At 44.7% G+C, this 22,561-nt stretch overlaps 3 protein-coding genes across 6 annotated transcripts in view; 1 reads left to right on the top strand and 2 right to left on the bottom strand.

Annotated features, from left to right (window-relative positions):
• The window catches only part of DHX8 (DEAH-box helicase 8), a 40,077-nt gene extending 33,650 nt beyond the window's left edge, over nucleotides 1–6,427 (bottom strand). Inside the window, exons 1-4 of the mRNA XM_061591188.1 lie at nucleotides 5,732–6,427; nucleotides 2,079–2,164; nucleotides 1,867–1,939; nucleotides 711–793 (exon numbers count right to left, since the gene is read on the bottom strand). Coding sequence (XP_061447172.1) covers nucleotides 711–793; nucleotides 1,867–1,939; nucleotides 2,079–2,164; nucleotides 5,732–5,837 — 348 coding nt within the window. The 5' untranslated portion in view covers nucleotides 5,838–6,427. The remainder of the gene's footprint in view (nucleotides 1–710; nucleotides 794–1,866; nucleotides 1,940–2,078; nucleotides 2,165–5,731) is intronic.
• MLX (MAX dimerization protein MLX) lies at nucleotides 6,216–15,062 on the top strand. The gene is made up of 8 exons (XM_061591189.1): nucleotides 6,216–6,726; nucleotides 8,216–8,252; nucleotides 8,981–9,070; nucleotides 9,803–9,909; nucleotides 10,122–10,221; nucleotides 10,541–10,640; nucleotides 10,893–11,094; nucleotides 13,982–15,062. The coding sequence occupies exons 1-8, from the start codon at nucleotides 6,679–6,681 to the stop codon at nucleotides 14,036–14,038; spliced, it is 741 nt and encodes a 246-aa protein (XP_061447173.1). The 5' UTR covers nucleotides 6,216–6,678; the 3' UTR covers nucleotides 14,039–15,062.
• A 258-nt stretch (nucleotides 15,063–15,320) lies between these two features.
• Nucleotides 15,321–21,472, bottom strand: PSMC3IP (PSMC3 interacting protein). Of its 4 annotated transcripts, none has more exons than XM_061590361.1 (8): nucleotides 21,365–21,472; nucleotides 20,623–20,738; nucleotides 19,547–19,636; nucleotides 19,211–19,322; nucleotides 18,870–19,015; nucleotides 18,151–18,237; nucleotides 16,175–16,234; nucleotides 15,321–15,529 (listed from the first exon to the last, which is right to left on the bottom strand). In XM_061590361.1, the coding sequence occupies exons 1-8, from the start codon at nucleotides 21,399–21,401 to the stop codon at nucleotides 15,509–15,511; spliced, it is 669 nt and encodes a 222-aa protein (XP_061446345.1). In that variant the 5' UTR covers nucleotides 21,402–21,472; the 3' UTR covers nucleotides 15,321–15,508. The 4 variants fall into 4 exon arrangements, with proteins under 4 accessions (XP_061446345.1, XP_061446346.1, XP_061446343.1 ...); XM_061590362.1 differs by having other exon boundaries at nucleotides 15,324–15,529; nucleotides 18,184–18,237; XM_061590359.1 differs by lacking the exon at nucleotides 15,321–15,529 and adding an exon at nucleotides 15,563–15,995.
• Nucleotides 21,473–22,561: the final 1,089 nt, after the last annotated feature.

Here is a 22,561-nt window from a genome sequence, read left to right as displayed (position 1 = left end):
GAAAAGGTTCAGAAGAGGGCAACCAGAATGATCAAGGGGATGCAGCGACTCCCTTACGAGGAAAGGTTGCAGCATTTGGGGCTTTTTAGTTTAGAGAAAAGGCGGGTCAGAGGAGACATCATAGAAGTGTATAAAATTATGCATGGCATTGAGAAAGTGGAGAGAGAAAAGTTCTTCCCCCTCTCTCATAATACTAGAACTCGTGGACATTCAAAGAAGCTGAATGTTGGAAGATTCAGGAAAGACAAAAGGAAGTACTTCTCTACTCAGCGCATAGTTAAACTATGGAATTTGCTCCCACAAGATGCAGTAATGGCCACCAGCTTGGATGGCTTTAAAAGAAGATTAGACAAATTCATGGAGGACAGGGCTATCAATGGCTACTAGCCGTGATGGCTGTGCTCTGCCACCCTAGTCAGAGGCAGCATGCTTCTGAAAACCAGTTGCCGGAAGCCACAGGAGGGGAGAGTGTTCTTGCACTCAGGTCCTGCTTGCGGGCTTCCCCCAGGCACCTGGTTGGCCACTGTGAGAACAGGATGCTGGACTAGATGGGCCACTGGCCTGATCCAGCAGGCTCTTCTTATGTTCTTATGTTCTTACATGCGAGTTCTCTGCCTTGCTCCCAACATGCTATCTTGTCCCTGACTGCCCGACTTCTTCTGCACTCCTTGTCTGCAACTCAGAAGCAAAAAAAGAAAAGCCACACCTACCCTGACAATGGGATTGTCTGGTCTACAGAGGGCTGGAAACAACTCCTTGTACTTTTCTTTTTCTGTTTTTGGTTTAACCGCATCTAGAGAAATGGGGGGGGGAAATACAGTGGTTAAAAATGTTCTTGTTATGACACTAGAAACATTTTGATACTAGCTAGTCTTGGTGTCATTTTACTTTGGAGAATTTTTTATTTTTAAAAAAAGGTATTCTGTAGCTAGAACACTGTCAAGCTGCGAGGGAGAGAGCCGGATAAAAATCTGATTAAAATATTCAGGAGGTGATCTGTGCATACAGCGATTTCCAAAATCCCACAGCTATTAAGGTACCGGGCAACCCTCTATAATCCACCCTTTCCTAACCCGGAGGCCTCCAGACGTTGTTTGCCTACAGCTTCCGTCACGCCAGACCATCAGTCATGCAGGCTGGAGCTGATGGCAGTTGTAGTTCAAAACCTCTGGAGAGCATCAGGTTAGGGAAGGCTGATCTAGTCTAATGCCCTGCTATAAGGAAAACCCACCAGACATCTATCCACCTGGTTTCCACAGAGAATCTTAACCTATATATTCTATACCAGGATGGGCAACTCACAACTACAGGTTAAATTTGGCCTCAGACAAATGTATCCAGCCCCCACAGACCCTATTAAATTGGAATCAAGTTGTGGTGGGGAAAGTATTTGTTTGTTGTTTCATGTGTAAGGAAAAAAATCGGTATTTTTTCATCTAAGTGTTATTGGATATGCTGTCTGGAAAGACAAAAGATGATTGACAAGTCTTTTGGGGAGCTCTTTCTCTGGGAGGCAGACTGATGCTGGGAATAGTTCTGACAAGTCAAACACTGGGGATGGCATGGTGTCCACTGAAATCCTGTTACTAATGGTGTGAAATCCTGGCAGCAATCCTGAGACCTTTGCAGGGCTATTTAAAGGAGGCTCACAGTGTGTAGAACCACGAAAAGAGAGACTGCAGCTGTGCTGTTCCAGAATCTGGCTTGTACCAACCCATACTGGCATCTGCTTTGAACCCAGGTTTGTACACCTACTCCAGAACTTTGAAACTTTAATGGTTGATTTCTAACCCAAACTTGTAAGTGCTGGGCCTCCTCCATTCCCATTTAGCAATTCTGTCCATGTGCTTGTGAGGGTCCACTTACCTTTGCTCGTAGAAGGCTTTGCAGGGGGCCTCATTGTCTGTATAAGACGCAGCAGGTTGCTGATGAGGGAATCCTGAAATACAGGGTTTGGGAGATTTTTTTTAAAAAAAGAAACAGTATTTCTTGATCTAGCAATCCTTTTTTCCCTACCAGCTCAACCACCAACACCACCCATTGCACCAGGTGCCTTCACAAGATTTCACAGTACTTACTGTAAATTCGGCACCATTCTTCACCAAGGCTGCCTTGAAAATATCAAAGGCTGTGTTTCTCTCTGCGAGGTTTATCACAAATTCCGCTGTGAACAATGGGAGGATTAAAAAAAAAGGATTAGGTTAAAAAGACTAACTCTGTTTTGGAGTAGGCAAGATCCTGGATTCTAAAATATCTGCATTTGGAGGAAGTCAAAGACTACCCTGTGAGATGCACTCCCCAACTAAGTATGGCTAGGCAGAACCACTGTGCTAGCTATGCAGGTCATAGGGTGCTGACATAGATGTAATGAAGAACAACAGATCAAAACACACCAGATTTTACTAGCAAGCCAGCCAAGCAGCATATTGTGGGTGGGAGCTCAGTATGCAGGGTTGGAGGGAGAATGATTTTAATAAGCTTAAAAGAACTTTTAAAAGATATTACATCAGTGATACCCAACTCCCTTATAAACACCCAACTCACACAATAACTGCAGGTTTTCTGGCTAACCACATGACAATTACAACCGCGTATTTTGAAAATGTTAAGTCTTCATCACTGCATATTGCAGTTGAGTTGTGAATGATCACTGGAACTTCACTGATTTGTTTTAAAAGCTATATAGCCAAAAGCAATACCACAATTTATTATTTTATTTATTTATTTAGTGTACTTGTATGCCGCTTTTCATAGCAACAATTTATTTATTTATTGTATTTATATACCACCCCATAGCCGAAGCTCTCTGGGCGGTTTACAGTAACTAAAAACATTAAAACAAATATACAAATTTAAAACACATCTTTTAAAAACAATTTAAGACACAATTTAAATATTTAAAAATTTAAAAACACATGCTAAAATGTCTGGGAGAAGAGGAAAGTCTTGACCTGGCGCCGAAAACAGTGTTGGCGTCAGGTGCACCTCATCAGGAAAATCATATTTGGGGGCCACCACTGAGAAGGCCCTCTTCCTTGTTTCCAGACTCCCAGCTTCCCTCACAGTAGGCACCCGGAGGAGGGCCTTGGATGTTGAGCGTAGTGTACAGGTGGGTTCGTATCGGGAGAGGCATTCCATCAGGTATTGCGGTCCCAAGCCGTGTAAGGCTTTATAGGTTAAAACCAGCACCTTGAATCAAGCCCAGAAACCATACAGGCAGCCAATGCAAGTGGGCCAGAATCGGTTTTATATGTTCGGACCGTCTGGTCCCTGTTACCAATCTGGCAGCTGCATTTTGCACAAGCTGCATTTTCCGAACCGTCTTCAAAGGCAGCCCCATGTAGAGCACATTGCAGTAATCTAACTTGGAGGTTACCAGAGCATGGACAGCTGAAGCGAGGTTATCCCTGTCCAGATAGGAGCGTAGCTGGGCCACCAACCAAAGTTGGTAGAAAGCACTCCGTGCCACTGAGGCTACCTGAGCCTCAAGTGACAGAGATGGTTCTAGGAGAACCCCCAAGCTATGAACCTGCTCCTTCAGGGGGAGTGCAACCCCATCCAGGACAGGTTGGACATCCACCATCTGGTCAGAAAAAACACCCACTAGCAGCATCTCAGTCTTGTCTGGATTGAGCCTCAGTTTATTAGCCCTCATCCAGTCCATTGTCGCAGCCAGGCACCGGTTCAGCACATTGACAGCCTCACCTGAAGAAGATGAAAAGGAGAAATAGAGTTATCTGTCATCAGCATACTGATGGCAACACACTCCAAAGCTCCGGATGACCGCACCCAACCATTTCATGTAGATGTTGAACAGCATGGGGGACAGAACTGACCCCTGCGGAACCCCATGCTGGAGAGTCCAGGGTGCCGAGCAATGTTCCCCAAGCACCACCTTCTGGAGCCGACCCGCCAAGTAGGAGTGGAACCACCGCCATGCAGTCCCTCCCACTCCCAACTCAGCCAGTCTTCCCAGAAGGATACCATGGTTGATGGTATCGAAAGCTGCTGAGAGATCAAGAAGAATCAACAATGTCACACTCCCCCTGTCTCTCTCCCAACAAAGGTCATCATACAGGGCGACCAAGGCTGTTTCTGTGCCAAAACCAGGCCTGAAACCCGACTGAAATGGATCCAGATAATCGGTCTCATCCAAGAGTGTCTGGAGCTGGCCTGCCACCACTCGTTCAAGGACCTTGCCCAGGAATGGAACATTTGCTACCGGCCTACAGTTATTAAGATTTTCTGGGTCCAGGGAGGGTCTCTTCAGGAGTGGTCTCACTACCGCCTCTTTCAGGCAGCCAGGGACCACCCTCTCTCGCAGAGAAGCATTAATCACTTCCCTGGCCCAGCCGGCTGTTCCATCCCTGCTAGCTTTTATTAGCCAAGAAACGCAAGGATCCAGCACAGAAGTGGTTGCATGAACCTGCCCAATAATACAATAGCATAAGAACAATTCAGAACATCATCATAATAAAAAATCTTCAACTATCAATAAATAGCACCATAAAAAAGGCTCAAATCACAAATCAATCTAAACATAACCTAGTCTCCAAAAGCTAGAGAAAACAAGTATGTTTTTATCACACAGTAGAGCCCCATCATTGATATGACTGTCCATGTCTCCAAGAGAAGAAATTTCAACCACTGGGACACCACTGTAGACAATTATTAAGCTTGTCACTGCTGTGAAAAAAATCTAGTTTCACACTGAAAAAAGAAATATATACCCCTTATTCACTTGGTTTCATACAATATAAGACATGGAAGCTTACATATTATACACAAGCAAGACAATACAATAGGCACAATAAAAGGTTTGTCAAAAATGGATGCCCTTACTATGATTTAGACTGAATTATAAGTTCCATATTGGATGTATAGCTCTTTCTCCATTTACAATGATCTGAGCATATTAATTTATGAATGCAAAGGATATGTGAACATTTTTCTTTTTCCATTTATTATTTCTATACTGTATTCTTTTAGCATATCTGTATAAAACAAAAACAAACATACTAAAATTAACCACTTTAGGGCAGTGGAAAGTTTTCCAGTGCAAGATTTCCCAGAAATTCACATCACTGGTAATCAAACTGGGGGGGGGGACCCTCTGTCTGCCGAAGTCATAGGAGAACTTCTTGCAAATGAGTTAGATAAGTTCAGTAGCCTGACTCTGCAAGGTCGTTCATATGTTCATATGTTCTCCAGATCTCCTCCAAAAACGGAAACGAAACACACCTGACTCTGCAACAAATTCACCCTAAAGAGTGGTCAGATCTTCAGTACTTTTGAAACCTAACGTCGCATCTGGGATATGCAGGCAGCCTCTCTACCACGCTAGGAGACCCCAGTCAAAGGCAATCTGCAAAGATCAGCAGGTGGGAACATCAGAAGTTCAGTAGCTTTACTAGAGGACATATCTGTACAGGAGAGATCAGGGATGGGGAATCTGTGGCCCTCCAGATGCTGCTGGACTCCAACTCCCAGGGTAGTAAAACGATGGGTGTTGGAGTCCAACAACATCTGGAGGACCACGGGTTCCCCATCTCTAGAATAGATGGAAGTCACGGAAGAGAGACGGGACCAGTAAGAGAGGCAGGAGAAGAGCTTCGCTAGCCTTCAGAGAACACGCCACAGCCCAACGATGTGGGCTATTCTTTCGCTTCTCTCCTTCGGCAGACAAAATGGAGACTCTCTACCCTCATCGCCCCCGCGCCAAGCCACCTACCCAGGTCTTTGTCGTTGATGCCCAGGTGGTTGTCGAGCTCGGTACAGACTTTGGAAACCAGGGAGAGGTACTCAAGCTTTGCGAGTTCCTCCGTAGGATCCGCCATGGCCCCTCAGCCGGGCTCTGCGCCTTTACACATCAAATAACAAAACACTTCCGGGCGCCCCTGTTCATCATAAGATCATAGAGAGAAGGGAAACAAACCAATAACGCTCACTTCCGGTTTCCTTTTCAACGCCGCTATTCACAGACTTGTGAAATGTAGACTGAAGCACTCGGAGGGGTTTCGGTTTCAATAGAACTTTCCCCCCCCCAGTAGCAGATATGGGGAGAGAGTGGCCCATAGGAATCAAGTGAAAGATCTTAAGATTTTAATGTAGCTGTGACTGGTCAGCAGGTGTGTTTCCCCCTTTTTAAAATAAAGTACAGGAAAGAGAGATGTTTCTGCTGCTCTTTCTTTGTGACAATTTGTATTTGTTTTGAGTTTTCAGCATCTAAAATTGCTATCCGTCTGCATGCAAGCCAGTGGAGACCAGGCTTCTGTTTGAAACTGAGCTCTAGATTGTGCAGAGGAAGGGGTCTGACGGAGGCTAAGTTCATATAAAGTTTGCCGCAAGCTGAGTGATGTTTTGACTGGAAAATCAAACCAGCTTTAACCTGCAATATTTACAATATCCTGCAGGTTTGCTGTACGCTATTCTCAGTCCCATCCCCATTCTGCACCATGGGAGCAATAATACTGGGCAACAATGCAGAGTTACTATAAGCTACTCTTTCAGTCTCGGCCCAACCTCCAATACGGGTATAAAACGACTGTCCTACTCTGCAGGGTTTTTGAAATTAATCCCTTGCCATACTAGTCGACTCTCTTCCTGGAAATGCCCTCCCACAGCCCTGATTGGCCAGCGTCGGAATGACACGTGACTGTGTACCGTACTGTGGAAAAGATGGCGGATCCACCGAGTGTCTCTCCGGAGACTTCCTGGCGAGGAAAAGTGAGTGAAACTGGGAGGATAGAGGCGAGACAAGGGACGGAATCAAGGGCCAAATTGTGTGGCAGGCCTGGGGAGGGATTCAAGCACCCTATTCAGCTCAGACCATGTGAAGTACTGAAGACAGGGTCTCTGACCATGTGAGGAATGCCATTCTCTCCTTACTGAGTAGATCTAGGAAGTCGTCTTCCAGGCAGGCCTGAGTCCCGGCACTTTTCAGTTTATCCTGTTAACTCCTAGGCCAGTGAACAGAGAGAGGTTGAAAGAAAGATGCGTACTGTAATCTACTCTGAGGCAGATTTGCCTGTAACGAAACCAGTTATATCCGGGTTTAGTTAAAGGTACCGTAATCGAACTTATAAACAATCACTCTAATTGCACTAAAGCTGCTAAGGCAGCATTCGGTGCCCCTGGGATTGGCAGTCTTTGTTGTTAAGATTTATACTTTTTTGACAGTCTAATTTAACAGATAAAGCTGCTGCTGCTTCTGTCATGGCGATGGAGTAAGGCACCTGTGTTGTACTAGCCAGATAATATTAGTATCCCTTCTCCGTTTTCTACTTCATTGCAAATGGCCTAGAACAAAAGAGAAATGAAGAAAGCTCACCATTCAACACTCCCACCCCATAAAGCCTGATCTGTAAGGCTCCTTTTTCAGAGTGTCTGGAACCCTGGAGCATCTAAAACAAGTGGGGAACCTTTGGACCTCAGATGCTGTTGGCCCCAGCCAGTATGGCCTATGGTCAGGGATGATATGTGTTGTAGTTCAGCAACATCTAGACAGCCAAAGGTTCTTCACACCTGATCTAAAACATCAGTGCTGCAAAAGAGACTGACCTTGATTTTTGTCAACTGTACTGCAGGCCTAAGAATATATGACACTGCCTTAGCCCGCGGAGCCACCCCCCCCGAACTGTTTACTCTGATTGGCAGCAGCTCTCCAAGTTCTCAAGCAGAGGCCTTTCCCAAGCCCTGCTATTGGAGATTCTGGGATCAATTCTCAAAGCCATCCCTCTGCCCCTAAAGTAGGGAGGAGTATTATTTGTCTTGTATCCAGAGGCTGAACTTTATAATAACTTTCAGTGCTGTGACATTCTGTTGCTTTCTTTCTTGTTCCTTTAGTGCAGTAAATTGTATGATGGCTGAAGTCAACCTTTTCAGGAGGCTGACCTCCTTGCATTGTCACTTGACTCTTTCTACAGAGAGATTGTTTTTTTAAAAAAAGATTATGACAGGAGCTAGTTTACTATTTTAATGGGGAACTAATGGATTGCCAATGCTGCTTTTACTGTTTTATTCCATGTGAAATATAGCATATTTGTTGAACATTCCTCATTGTGCACTCAGCACAGAGGTATCACTCTTAGAGATGCTTAGGAAAGCCTGTTCAGAACCAGCCACAAAACCACCAGCATGCATCTACAGAGAAAGTTGACTTATTCTCTCTCTCTCTCTCTCTCTCTCTCTCTCTTCTTGTGGCACAACAAATCAGGTTGACTCAACTTTTAATGACAACGGGCTAGATCCTGGTAAGTGTTTGGTAGCCCCTCTTTCTCACGACATTGCTTACTCACTAAACGACTTAGCTGTTCCCCTGCTTTTCTCCCTGACCCATGTGTTTTAGCAGGCACTATTCCTTCCATGGTGGATTCATGTTTTGGGTGTACATCTTTCAGCTGGCCTTTGAATCTATGAATTTTGGCTAGCCATAGTTTGTGGCTGCCACCAATTCTTCCACTCCTCTAACGTGCAGAGGATTTGAGAAGGACAAGACCCCTGATATCATCCCTTCAGAGCATTCAAGTTGAATCTGAAGTGCTGTGTGAATCCACGTGACCCTGCCTCTCATCCATATTCTTCGTGCGGGAGAGGGATAACATCTCATCTTTGAGGTGCCAACAAGAAGTCAAATGACAGAAATGATAATTGCAGTGCACAGGATTATGGGGACCTTATTTGTGGGCACTCTGTGCTATTCACCAGTGTGCAAAGAACATTTGCTATATATATGAGACTGATCCACTTCAAGCATTCTGCATTCATTTAATGTGGATTAGCTCCTGGTTGCACAACTGCAATCAGTAATTCTGATTAGAACCCCTGCTTTACATATAACTGTGCCATGAAGAGTGGGAGGGGACCCTTTTAATCACCCTAACTGCGAATACAAACAGGTGGTTAATGGGTATGAAGGAGTAACTAAATTATTTTACATAAGCACTCTGTCAGATATACTTTGATGGTGTTTATCTTCCAGCACTCTTTGTGGAAAGCAGGAGAAAAGGGAGCATTGTATCAAGAGCTAACAGCATCGGCTCTACCAGTGCCTCTTCAGTACCCAATACAGGTATGGCCTACTGGCTTCTCTTTCAGTCAAACTGGCACTTTTCTCCCAACTGTGAAGTGAACAGAGCACCCACTCTGTACCCTTGACATCGTTTAGGGGCAGCTGTGGGGACAGAGGACACTGTTTTAAGTATTTCTCTTGGAGAGAGTTCCATGAAAGGTGGGGGGGGATAAGAGAGATATTAAAGGATTACCAAATGCAAAGTCAGGCTCAACAACATGCCTGTAGCCAGAGCTTGGAAAAGTTACTTTTTTAAACTACAACTCCCATCAGCCCCAGCCAGCATGCCCACTGGATTGGACTGATTGGAATTGTAGTTCAAAAAAGTAACTTTTCCAAGCTCTGCTTGTAGCTGACTAGTAGTAACTCTTGGAAGCTACATTCCTAGTTTTACATGACTGAGGTGAAATTCTCAGCTAGTACCCAATTTCTGCAAGCTGGCAGCAGCAGGGGTCCTTCTGACTTTCCATCCCTCTATCCCTGTGGTCCATGAAAGTACAAAAATACCAAGGAAAATAGACTCATAAAAGGGGTGCAATTCCCTTTTATCTCAGAAATCTGTTCCTTGTGCTGTCAGCCCTCAAACGGTAGTTCTTCGATATACCATGCAGTCTTCTCTCAGTAACTTGAGCCTTATGAAATCTTGTGGTAACGAAGCTGCTGGGGGCCCCCACCAAGACTTCCTTTAGGCCCTTCCTGCTGTCTTAGCTGACAAGGGCTGTTCTGCCACAGATGATGAAGACTCCGACTACCAGCAGGAAACCTACAAAGAAACCTACAAAGACCGCCGCCGCCGTGCCCACACCCAGGCTGAACAGAAGCGGAGGGATGCTATCAAGGTGAGAATGGGGGATGACCTACAGGTCTGTGCTTGATACCCCTCTCTGTCCCTGCATCCAGTACACAGCAGGCTTGTCCTGCTCCTGCACTGGAGCGACAGGAAAAGGGAAGCAGGCACGGTGGCTGGAGTTTCACTGATTTGTTCGATCATTTTGCCATACGGGGGCAGCCTTGCTCTGCGAGTTTTAATGCCGCTTTTCCTCTCCCACAGAAAGGCTATGATGATTTGCAGTCGATTGTACCCACGTGCCAGCAGCAGGATTTCTCCATAGGCTCGGGGAAGTTAAGCAAGGCGATTGTGTTGCAGAAGAGTGAGTTGGGGGACTAATTTGTGTGTTTGGCTTTTGAGCTTCCCTCCATTCATATCTGTCTTATTTCCTACCCAGCTCCCAGTAGTCTTGAAGCTAGTTTCATTCTCTGCTCTCTCCCCCTCTCCGATTCTGAAACTGAACAGGGGTATCTAACTGGCATTAGTGTCTGAAGGAAGCTTAGCTCCTAGGGAGAGAGACAACAACTTCAATGCAACTTTCCTGAGTGACATGGCAGAATACCCAGCAAGTGGTGGTTGCTGCTGTCTTGATATGCCTATCTGTGGTTCTGTTCTAAACTGTTGCCATCTTTGCTCCCCAGCTATTGACTATATTCAGTTCTTGCACAAGGAAAAGAAGAAGCAGGAGGAGGAAGTCTCCACGCTCCGGAAAGATGTCATGGCCTTGAAAATCATGAAAATGTAAGACCCTCTGTGTGTACATATGCATATAGACAACATGCTTCAACAGCCGCCATTCCTACAACAGCCATTCATATGGGAGAATCTGGCCTCAACTGTGAATCCCATCTTGTCTTTTGAGGTTTAGTCTTCCCCCCCCACAACAATTGCTATAAAACATCCCAAGTTAGAATAAACTCCTCTCTTTCTCTCCCCAGACCCAGCCATTATGCTGTTTCTCCTTAACCCACCAGCCACATTTATGCGTTTCAGAAACTACGAACAGATTGTCAAAGCTCACCAGGACAATCCCAATGAAGGGAAGAACCAGGTCTCTGACCATGTAAAGTTCAACGTTTTCCAGGGTATCATGGATTCCTTGTTCCAGTCCTTCAATGCCTCCATCTCTGTGACAAGCTTTCAGGAGCTCTCAGCATGTGTCTTCAGCTGGATAGAGGAACACTGCAAGCCACAGGTAATTCCACAGTTTAAGAGTGTGTGGGTAGCAGTTACATGCAGTAAAGATGTGCCTGCTTTGCTCATGCTAGCCTTCCTGGTTTTAGTGGTGTCTTCTGTCAGAGGCAAATAGGTGGGAATTGAATTAAGGGGTCTTGAGGCAGATTTTCCTATCTTGCTGTTGTCAGATATTGCATAGTAACCTATGACATTCATCTCTTTGTACAGCTAGAACTGGCTGGACTGAACTGATACGATAGGAATAGTTTCCTTACATTCCACAGTATCTTAGTCACGCAAATATTTTCCTCCTAATTCTGAGTCAGCAGTGCAGTAGAGCAGTCAGCAAAGGATGAACTTCTTTTCCAGCAAAAGGGAAGGCCAAAATAATTTTTTTTAAAAAGCCTTGTGGAAAAGAATTGCCCTTTCAGCCTTATGGCTTTTCTTTCTGTCAAAGTGCACTGTTGCTCTGCTACTCCTACTTGGGAGCTGGTTGACCTTATGCCTTTAAACAATAAGCTTTCTCTCTCTGCCTTTCCATTCTCCCTTCTGATTCTAGCTAGGGGCCATGAGAGCTAGGATTCTGTCCTGAAGGACACACGGTGTTGCAACTGGGTGTTCAACAGGCCAATGCTCCATGAGCCCTTTGAGGCATCATTGGATCTAGAAAGGGGGGAGCCACTGGCCAGTCTACAGCATGCTCTGCTCTAAGGGTTCGTGCTCCCGTTCTGACTCAGGAGACCAAGGGTTTCTGATCTCATGGACCTCAGTAGCCCCAACTATGATAGATCCCAGCCCATCTGCCTCTCCCCTCCCAAGGTCTGACAATCCATTTAGACCCCATGTGCTTTCCACTGTGCATCTGAAAACTGAACAGCTGCAGCTCTAAGACTTGAGACAGTCAGAACGGCTCATAGTAGCCTGGCCCCCCATTGATCCTGTAGCAATGAGATGGCATAGTGTTGCAGAGGTGGTGCAGTTGTCTCCTGATGGACCTTCTGACCTTCCTCTTGTGTAGGTTAGCTCCTCTCAAAAGGCAGGTTATGCTCTGGGTAGTGTGTTATGAGGGAGGGATGGCCTTCCAGTCTTCTACTGCTCCCACATAAAACTGCTTGTGAAGAGTTTCACTCTTCTTCTTCCTCCTCCTCCCCCTTCAGACTATCCAGCTTCAGGTGCTTCATGATGCTTCAGGTTCCATGCCCCTTCCTTATGAACTTATCAATTCCATTCCTCTGAAAACATTTACCTGGAAGATTACATTCCTGATTCTGCCTACCCCAGCCAGGTGATTTGGGGCCCTCTTCAGCAAGAAAGCTGGCGGGCCAAATCATTATCTCCTCCTGTCTCTGTAGGCCAAGTTTGATAGGTGTGCAGGGCCACCTGCCTATCACCTGACATCAGGTGACTCATTTTTGCCTGCAAGGCTTGAAATGAAACCATGCAGGCAAAAGGATAGCCTATGCAAAGTGCTCTGTAAGCCTGGCAATCAGCAGATCTTTTGGAATGCTGTGCATGGGGCTTTGCAAGGCCTGGAAAAAAAAACCTTTCGGCTCAGCTGATCCTTACCAGCCTCACACATGGCATTGGCTGTGGGCTAGATGGGTGTGGCTTGGCTGAATGGCCTGATGTTCCCCATCCCTGCTGTCTACAAAGCAAACCACCTCCTCCCATGTTAATTGTTTTCTGCAGAACCCAGATGTCATTCTGGCCAACTTCTGCCATAAACCTTCCCGCCCTACAGAGAAATGGTGCATGGTCAATGTTCATTGTACCCTTAGGGTTTATCCGCATCATTCTATGAAGCCAGATGCTCTTGCTGTTTGTTTGTAACAGGTAACAGAGGGAAAAGTCACACAGGTGCACCATTTGTATATAGGTCCAGGAGTGCTTTATTTACCAATCCCCCCGAGATCACTGCCTACTCCATGCATGGTTGACAGGTTTGCATCCTCTTGGCGTAATTTTTCAGTAGATGCTGCTGTATGCAGGGTCTTCTCCTGTCCCGTCTTGGCCTGCAGACTAGGCTTGGGCATTCTTTGGTTGCTTGCTCTATTGCCCAATCATGGAAAGCTGAGACATGACATGTGTTGGTCAACAGGCAGGGGACCAAGCCCCTTAATAAATCTTTATGGGGGTGGGTTGCATTATATGAATGTGTGAGGGTCCCCATGGGAATCCCTCTTTCTTGTTGCCATATTTTTTCTCTCTTTATATTTGTTTTTGTCTCTGTTAGAACATTGAAATACCATGTGCAATTAGTTTTTCCATGCTAAAGTCCAAGTCCTGCAACGGAGTGTTTAAATTGTGTAACTTTTTAGAAGGGAGTTGAGATGTGCAAGACAGAATGTAATAACAGGTGTCCCCTCCCATCACTAGCAGTCCTGTCCATATTTGCTCAATGTGAACACCCTTTTCAGCTTTTTCATAGAAAACATCTTAGCAGTGTACAGCACAGATAAAATCACAAGGCACTGGCCAATCTCATAAATTTTACCCAATTGAAAAGGCCTTTTAACCCAGGCAAGTCTTCAAAAGACTTCTAAAAATAAACAGGCGAAGATTCTTGGTGGATTTCCATTGGGAGGACATTCCGCACTTCTTGGGACCAGCCCCAGTAAATGCTTAATTTCTTATAGATACCAACCAAACATTCACACAGAGACAGTTACCATTCCTCCAGAAGATCTCAGTGACAGAGTTGGGATACAAGTAGTATTCCAAGCTCAAGCAGTCCTTACTGTAAGGGGAAATCTTTGAGGTTTCCTTGTTAAGAAGAGCCTGGAATCTAAATATCCTTGGTTTAATCCCATCCAGGGTGTGTTTTCCTGCCTTTACAGTCTACAAGCCAATATTGTTACTTTGAAGCAGTCTATAATGAGCTCCTATGGGCTTTTTCCCCCTCACAGACCCTACAGGACATTGTGATTGGTGTCCTGCAACAACTGAAGAGCCAGCTTTACTGACCACGCTTGGGCAGCCTAGAAGAGGCATACTCTGGCTTGGCGCTATGTAGCCAAGAGGCTGTTCCTGCCAGTACATCCTCTTTAAGCTTTTTGGGGGGGGGGGTATTGATTGTGTTTACCTCTACAAACCTCCCCTTGGTCTGTGCTACCAAGCTCCTCATGTGTGCAGGGAAGCAAATAGCTGTCTGTCCATGAGGATCAATTGTTGCAGTATCCCTCTTTCAAGCCTTGGCCCTGACATGTTCCGCATGTTGACCTAGTTTGTCTGATAAAAATCCATTTACTGTGCACCATTCCTGGTGTTTTACAGTGAACCAGGTTCCTCTCCTAAGGGTACAGAAATACTGGACTTAAGCATCCTCCAGCCTTCCCTTGTCCTCAAATTAGTAGCCGAGCCTCTTAAATTCTGAGTATACTGCAACATTATGCATAAGGCTTGGTTTAAGTGTCATTAGCTAGGCTTGATCACTTTAAAACAGAGCTCTCTTTGTTTTCTTCAGACACCCAATTTACTCACCAAGATGTCTCTGCCTAGCATTTGATTTGGGCCTAAGGGCTGTGATCTGAACAAGTTATGCAATAAATTGGTGCATTTTGCATACACTGTGTATTCTGCTTACCTTGCAAAAGGGCAATAAGCCATGCCAACACTGAAGCCTTGCCCTCAAATTCCAGCTTTTGTCATTGCTTGACCTGCTCACAAGTACCGTTTGCCTTCCAACTGGGAGACTGGTGAGGCCTATAGAACATGGCAGGGGAGGTATTTTCAGCCTGTCAGATCCCCGCAGTTTCTAATAATGCAGCAAAAGTGAGCCTAAGCCAACCCTCCTGTGCAGCGTTTGCTTTTTGTTCTTTAGCTACAAAGAAGGTGGGTCCCCTGTCCTTTTATAGACACCACTTTCTAGATCTGCTGCTGGTTGGTGGATAAGGACTCTAGCTTAGACAGACCTCACTCGTGAAAATGAAAACTATTTTTTATATCATGACAAGCAATTCTAATAAATTTTGCTAAGTGTTTGAATGACTTGGGTGTATTTGTCTGGTTTGTTTTCAGCTGCTACATTTCAGAAATCAGCCTCTCCTACACTAACATATGCAGCCCCGAATACCACTGAATTCTAGCACATACGTCACTCCAGCATTTCTTCCTCCTCAATAAATCATAAAAAGGGTACATTAATCATCTGGACCAGCAGCAAAACTGTCCAGGTTTTAAATCTCAAGGTCCCTACTCTGTGGTATCTCACCCACATAAATCTGAGGCTTTGCCAATTTATTCCATTTTATTCTCTTTCCTTCCCATTCTGGGCCCAAATTACATAATCGGGGGGGGGGAACAGAGTTCCCCAACAGGACAAATAAGACATAGTGAGAAGGAAACAGTTTGCATTCTATTTCTCCAAGTCCTGGGGAAATCATCTGAACCCAGCCTTGCTGTCTTCAGAACAAGCCAATGAGACTCCTTGGTTTTCATATTGTGCACCCCCTGGCCTGGGTATACAGAAAAAGTATTAAAGCAGAACACAAAGGAGCAAGGTAGATTTAATGTGCACAATATACCACCTATACAGTATGCAAGCTAGTTACAAACAGAAAATGATACAGCCATCAGAGATAATTCAAGTATTTATTTTACTTTGTGTCCCCCACCCCACCCCTGGACAAGTGCTTATCAGCAATCCTGTGTAGTGAGACTAACATCTTTAAGAACAAAATGGCAATTAGCCTGATGTGCCAGGGGAGAGATGCTGGAACTAAGAAATAATAGTGCAGTAGGCAGGGTCTGCTTATCCCTTATTGAATGTGGAGTAGTTTCAAAAATATACAGCAATATGGAATATGTAGGACTAAAACGAGTGCTAAGTAGGTGACTGTTTCCTAAAACAGGAAAGGCCTTGGTTCAGACGGTGGGTAAAGTAACATTGAAATCTTCATCTGTCTCAATGCCAACTTCCTCCTGCACAAAGGACAACACATACCCCTTAAGATGCAGGGAAAGAAAATAGAATCATCCTACATCCCATCTCTGTGCAGTAGCTGGACTAATGCATTATGAAAGCTGAACAAGAAAAGCCTGTTTCACCCACTGTATGTGGCCATGTCATTCAATGCCAGATGAGGTGCGTTTGTACTCACAAAGAATTGCTTCTTGCTTTTGGGGTAGCCTTCCAGGATTGCATCGAGTAGCTCTGTTGCCTGATGAGAGAGTCAAAACACACATTTAGCTGCCTACAGCCAAGATAGAGTACCAAATAAATTACACAGTGTCGGTAGACAAAAACTACATGGAACAGAGGAAACAATGCCACAAAAACAGGGTAACCCTAGGAGCTAGGGTTGAGTTTACAAATTGTGGCTGGAAGGAACAATGGCAGTATCCTACACCCCATTTCTCAACCTCTTGAAAAGCACCCTCAGAATACTTAATGGTGCAGAACACAATGGCTTGACTTGTGCTTGGCTTATCACTCCTGGCTTGTTTGGAGTGATACAAACTGCAAGACTGGATTCAGAAGTAAAGCTATTCACTCCTGGTAGTGTGGCAGGAGCTGGGACAGGAGTGAAGTGGCTGTAGTTTTCTGAAGTGCATCAGTATTGTTGCTTGTTCATGATAAACCATGGTTTGGCTTGGCTCGATATGCAAACTTAGCTAATGAGAAATACAGAAGCTCTAAACCTCATATCCAGGTTGAAATAACTTTCCAGGATATTACTTTTCTCATAAAAGTAAACCTGTTGTTTTGCCCTACAGAAACAGTAGCTAAAACCTGAATTAAGATTTAGCTCAAAATACAAAAGGGATCCATTTGGACTGTGTCTGCCACAGGGCTCGTCTATAAGGCCTGCAAGCCACAAAAGGATTTACAAGGAAATAAAAGATATAGATAAGAAACTGTTCACATGTGGGGGCAAGATCCTTAGCCAGGAAAAGATGGGAGCAAAATGAACACAGCCCCCCCCTCAATAATTCCCACCACAGGTTAGCAAGGGTTCACCAGAGAGCGTAATCCCAGGCACAGAAAATACAATGAGCTAGAATCCTGAGGAGATTCAAGCTACAAATCAAATAGAATTGCTCTGTTAAACTTATAAAGGGGAAATTGAAAAAGGTTCTGAAGTGAGAAACATCTCATTACTTCTGGGGTTCTGCTATCTGGAAATAAATGGACTATGTTTCAAGGGGCATCTGGAAACCTGTCATGGCCAAGCCACTGCCAGTTATGTGGGGATCAACTGCTTCCTAAGTGGTTCAACACATAGTCACCAAGGAACCCAGACTGTTGTGCTTAAAACCCTCCAGAACTGCAACCAGATTAAATTTGTACACTGTAAACCACTGGTAGGGCCTTGGGATTTTTTGAGACTTGTGTAGCACCCATCACAACATTAGGCATTGCGTAAATAATCATGTTATGTTTAGAGTGTATTCTGTTAAGAACATAAGAACAGCCTGCTGGATCAGGCCAGTGGCCCATCTAGTCCAGCATCCTGTTCTCACAGTGGCCAACCAGGTGCCTGGGGGAAGCCCGCAAGCAGGACCCGAGTGCAAGAACACTCTCCCCTCCTGAGGCTTCCGGCAACTGGTTTTCAGAAGCATGCTGCCTCTGACTAGGGTGGCAGAGCACAGCCATCACGGCTAGTAGCCATTGATAGCCCTGTCCTCCATGAATTTGTCTAATCTTCTTCTAAAGCCACCCAAGCTGGTGGCCATTACTGCATCTTGTGGGAGCAAGTTCCATAGTTTAACTATGTGCTGAGTAAAGAAGTACTTCCTTTTGTCTGTCCTGAATCTTCCAACATTCAGCTTCTTTGAATGTCCACGAGTTCTAGTATTATGAGAGGGGGGAGAACTTTTCTCTATCCACTTTCTCAATGCCATGCATAATTTTATACACTTCTATCATGTCTCCTCTGACCCGCCTTTTCTCTAAACTAAAAAGCCCCAAATGCTGCAACCTTTCCTCGTAAGGGAGTCGCTCCATCCCCTTGATCATTCTGGTTGCCCTCTTCTGAACCTTTTCCAACTCTATAATATCCTTGTTGACTTTGTTGCTGGCATTTTCTATACACAGAATGTTACAGATCTAAACAATGGTATTAAAACAAATCACCCTTCTTTCCATTCTTATATGGATGATTTTTACCATTCTCTTCCGGCGACGCCATTCCCTGCAATACAGCTTCTTCTCATTGTACACCTGCAACAAGCAAAAGCAAGCAATTCTTGCACTCTCAGTCCCCCAAAGAATGGCCAGCAACGCAGCCAGCTACAATGTAGAGACCAAAACCACAGCCATGTATTAGACAGAGTATGCACAAGCTGTCTGTGTGTGAAAACACCTCAGAAATGGAAAGCAGTCATGCTTTTATACAGGGGACTGTTCACAAGGTAGGGACATCCATATTACAGAAATTGCTTTGGTGCCATTTTAAACAAGTCCCACAGCTAAAAGGCTCCCAAGAACGTATCAACAAACACAGGTTGCCTTGAATAAAATGCCAGACAACTCCAGACAAACCAGCATTTATCCTCACTTTGATGTAATCAATTATAATGAGAGTAACACAGACCTTGAATGCTCTTAGTACAGATTGAGTGTGGGGATTGTCCAGATCCCATGAAGAGTAATTTTTAAAAATGACTGTGTGTTTTGGAGCCTCAAGTCTCTACCATCCTTTGGTGCTTGAGGTTAGCTTTGGAACTTTCAGCAGCACTAGGGCCCTCACACAGAGTTGGTAGAGATTGAGAAGGCACTCAGAAGGGGTGAGCTATACGTGTCTAGACTATGTCAGTCTCTGCCACTGGACCTTCCCTTGGCAGCTTCATTACCTTTTCTTTCTCCTCAGGCGTCACATGATTGGCAGCAGATTTAATTCGCTCCAGTTTCTCTGTGTAATTGGCACAGTCTTTTTTTAACTCTTCAATCTCCTTAACCATCTCTGGGGTTGTCATAGAGCCCTTCAGTTCTTTCAGTTCTGGAATGGAATTGCTAGTTACAACATCTGAGATGGCACCCGTCGTCAGTGGGAAGGACTGTAGGCAGTCTGTGTAATACTGCTCAGATACAAACATTTCACAAAGGTTCCATACTGTTTCAAGTGTTCAATTGCGCATGCACTCACTCAGCACAAGGCTAGCTCAGCAGACTGACTGAACCTGCCTGAACACACCTGACTCCATATGACGACAGTTCTGTTGGAGGGTCTGTACTTTGCACGACAGTTCCGAAATCTCATTGTCCAGGCCTTTGAGCTCTGACTCACTCACACTACCAAAGCGATCCTGCATGACCAAAGATGTGAGGTTTAAAAGACCAATGGGATACAAGGTAAAATTGCTGCTACCATGTCACAAACTCTACTCCCCTGGCCAGCAACTACATTTCACCCATAGAAGTTGGGTGTGCTATACAATTGTGTTAGAAATATTGTTATGGATAATTTGCTCACGTCAGTAATTGAAGAAAACCTTCACTTCCCACAGAAACTGAAAGACATTTCCCTTACCTGGTCTGGAAAATAGATTTTTTGCTTCCCATACACCTTCTCTTTGATCTTCCCTTGTTGAGCCAACTGCTCTAGTGCCTTCACGACAGCCTAATGCAAAGAAAAACAAGAAAAGGAGCAGGTTGAGGCAAATTAATATTCCTGAGACCATTGTGAAGGGAAAAAGACATACTGAACATCTAAATATCTGTCAGGAACAAAAACTGAAAATCAAAACTTTGAGGGGCCCCCCAGATACTTGTACATTGAAGGAGACTCACTAACATGAACTCTAAAGTCTACTGTGCTATAGCCCTTGACAACTCATCTTGCTATCTACTAGTACCAGGGAAAAATCAGCTAGTTGTGAGAGTGGGGAGAACTGCAGAGTCCAATATCTGAGGCGGCACCATGTAAGCTCTGCTACAGCCTGTCTGCTATGATGCAACCTCACTGCATCATATGTCACAGGAAATTGCTGCTGTAAACAGACAGAGTTTAGCTGAATTCATGCAGCCCTTATTTTAGTTATTTTTAGTTACTAATAATGCTGTTCTGTGAAGTTTGTTGTAGTTTTATATTTAATTTTTACTAATGTTTATGTTTAAGACAATTCTTTCTTTTTCTGTTAATTATACTATTTTGAATGTTTCTTTTATATTTGACCTGTATCTGTAATGTTTTCTTTTAATATTTTATTATGTTTTGTTTGATATTTTAATCTAGATGGTAAACTGCTTTGAGATTTCCCAAAAAAATATAAAGCAGTATAGAAATGACTTTAAAAAATAATTTGTGTAGAGAAACAAATATATATCTGAGTTAGTCAGTTATGTTAGAGATGGTTCACACCACTGAGTGTCCAGCATTGTGAAGTGCACAATATTTACTGGGGTTTATTGAAATCAGGATTAGGTCGAACTAGGAATGTCCAATATAACTGGGGCATTTCAGAGGCATACAGAATGTGTTTAGCTTTTGAAAGGTGTACATGTCTATTTTCTCTCTCTCTCAGAATTCCTTGGGGTAACTGTGCCCTTTCTATTAATATGGGCTGATATGGACCCTACACCTTCATTACTGAGATCTTCTCTCACCGTCTTGCCCAGGCCATGCTCTCGTTGTAAGTTGCCAAAGGCATCCTGAGCACTGTGTGGCCGGTTTTGCTCCTGAAGGTAACGGAGCAGGATGGCAGCTGCACCTTCTCCAGCTCCTTTGGAAAGAAAAAGAAATTATGTGAATCATAAAGAGGAGGGGAAAATGGCATTTGAGGCAGTCCTAGCACGGGTGCAGAAACTAGGGCCTTCTACTGTAGATGATAGCAACTCTGGAAGAACTGCAGAAGGAAAGAATAAAGGGGATTCTCAATGTATGAGCACATACATATAAGAAGAAAAGTGGGTGCTGGGGAGCAAATATACAGAACTAGACTTGAAGCAGAGGCCCAAGGCTTACATTCTTGGCTAGCCTTTTGCTCACTTTAAGGCCTGTCTAGTGCCACATTATCTCCACGCAGCCTCAATGACCTTCTACAACACAGCAAGGGCTATTGGATCTGACGCCTGCAACGGGCAAGAACAGAAAAGTTGCACACGCCGCTTTCAATGTAAGCCCCCCGCCCCCCGCTCTGGACAAGCCACTGGCAAAGATTCCCTCAAAGAGGAAGCCTCAAGGTTTTCATCTCCCTTTATTAGCATTGTCCTCTGCACTGTAAACAAACAGCGATGAGGGGCGTACGTTGCTTAGCAACGGAAAAGTAGGGAGGGAGAGGGAAGGCCCGGCCTGTGCCCTAACGACGGCATTCCGCGCTGTCCTTTCCCTCGATTCTCCCTGCCTTACCCGCAGCTCCCTCCCGGGTTTTTCCTCCTCCGCTCATCCTAACCACAGCGGAGAACGCTACCGGAAAAACCCGGAAGCGGAAACTTGCTGCTAAAGCGACGCGTGGGGAGAAGAGAGTATTTCAAAACATAGAGTTATGCTAATAGATTAGCCAACCATTGTCCAGCTTCCGGGTATATATTTGGTGTGTGCGCGTCCCCGGAAGAGAGAACAGTCCGCAAAAAACAATTGGAGAAATTCAGAATTTTAGTGTAGATGTGACTGGGAAGCAGCGCCATCTCCCCTCCCCTGTCACTCTTTATGTGGTCATTGCACTACTACTCCAATGATTTCCCCGCCCCCTTTTCCAACCCCTTTCTAGTCCTCCTGGAATAGCCCCTTAGACCTTGGGGTCCTGAAGATATTCACTCATTGAGTGGCAACTGTGAAAAAGGTGAGTTTCATATTGAGGACCATTAGGAAAGGGGTTGAAAATAAAACTGCCAATATCATAATGTCTCCCTCTATAAGTATATGGTGGCATCGCCCTTCGAATACTGTGTAAAGTTCCAGTTGCTGCGCCTTAAACAGGATATTCCAAAGCAGGAAAATGTTCGGACTAGAGCAACCAAAATGATCAGGGGTTTGGAGCCAGTCCCGTAGGAGGAAAAGTTACATTTGGTTTAGTTCAGACGAGGTGGGGAACCTGTGGCCGTCCAGATGTTGCTGGACTACAACTCCCATCATCCTTGACCGTTAGCCATGCTGCCAAAAGCTGATGGCAGTTGAGTCCCGCAACCTCTGGAGACCATAGGCTTCTCATTCTTGGTTTAGACTAGAAATAAGAAGGCTCAGGAAAAAAACAGAAAATTTCGGGGGCGGGGGGGGAACAGAAAAACATGGTTTTTTTCAGAATTTTTCCGATTTTTTCCCAGGCCTTCACAACTCTAGTTTAGAACCACCGTTTGAGCAGCTCATTCATTCCGGAGGGTGCAGTGGATAAACACACCCATAGCTGCCAAATGACATATTTCCTGGAACGGTGGTTGATCCAGATCTCTTCCAGCCTTTCCATCTTCAACTACACCCACCCAAACCATCGTAATCTAATATGACAACGAAGAACATAAGGAAGGACAAATGCAAAATTGGAACAAACTTTGTTTATAATATAAAAAAAGGTTGCGTGTGTGTGTGTGTGTGTATACACACACACAC

The sequence above is a fragment of the Rhineura floridana genome, chromosome 11 (assembly GCF_030035675.1).
Source record: "Rhineura floridana isolate rRhiFlo1 chromosome 11, rRhiFlo1.hap2, whole genome shotgun sequence".
Taxonomy (NCBI): Eukaryota; Metazoa; Chordata; class Lepidosauria; order Squamata; family Rhineuridae; genus Rhineura; species Rhineura floridana.
This window is presented reverse-complemented; position numbering and strand designations above follow the sequence as displayed.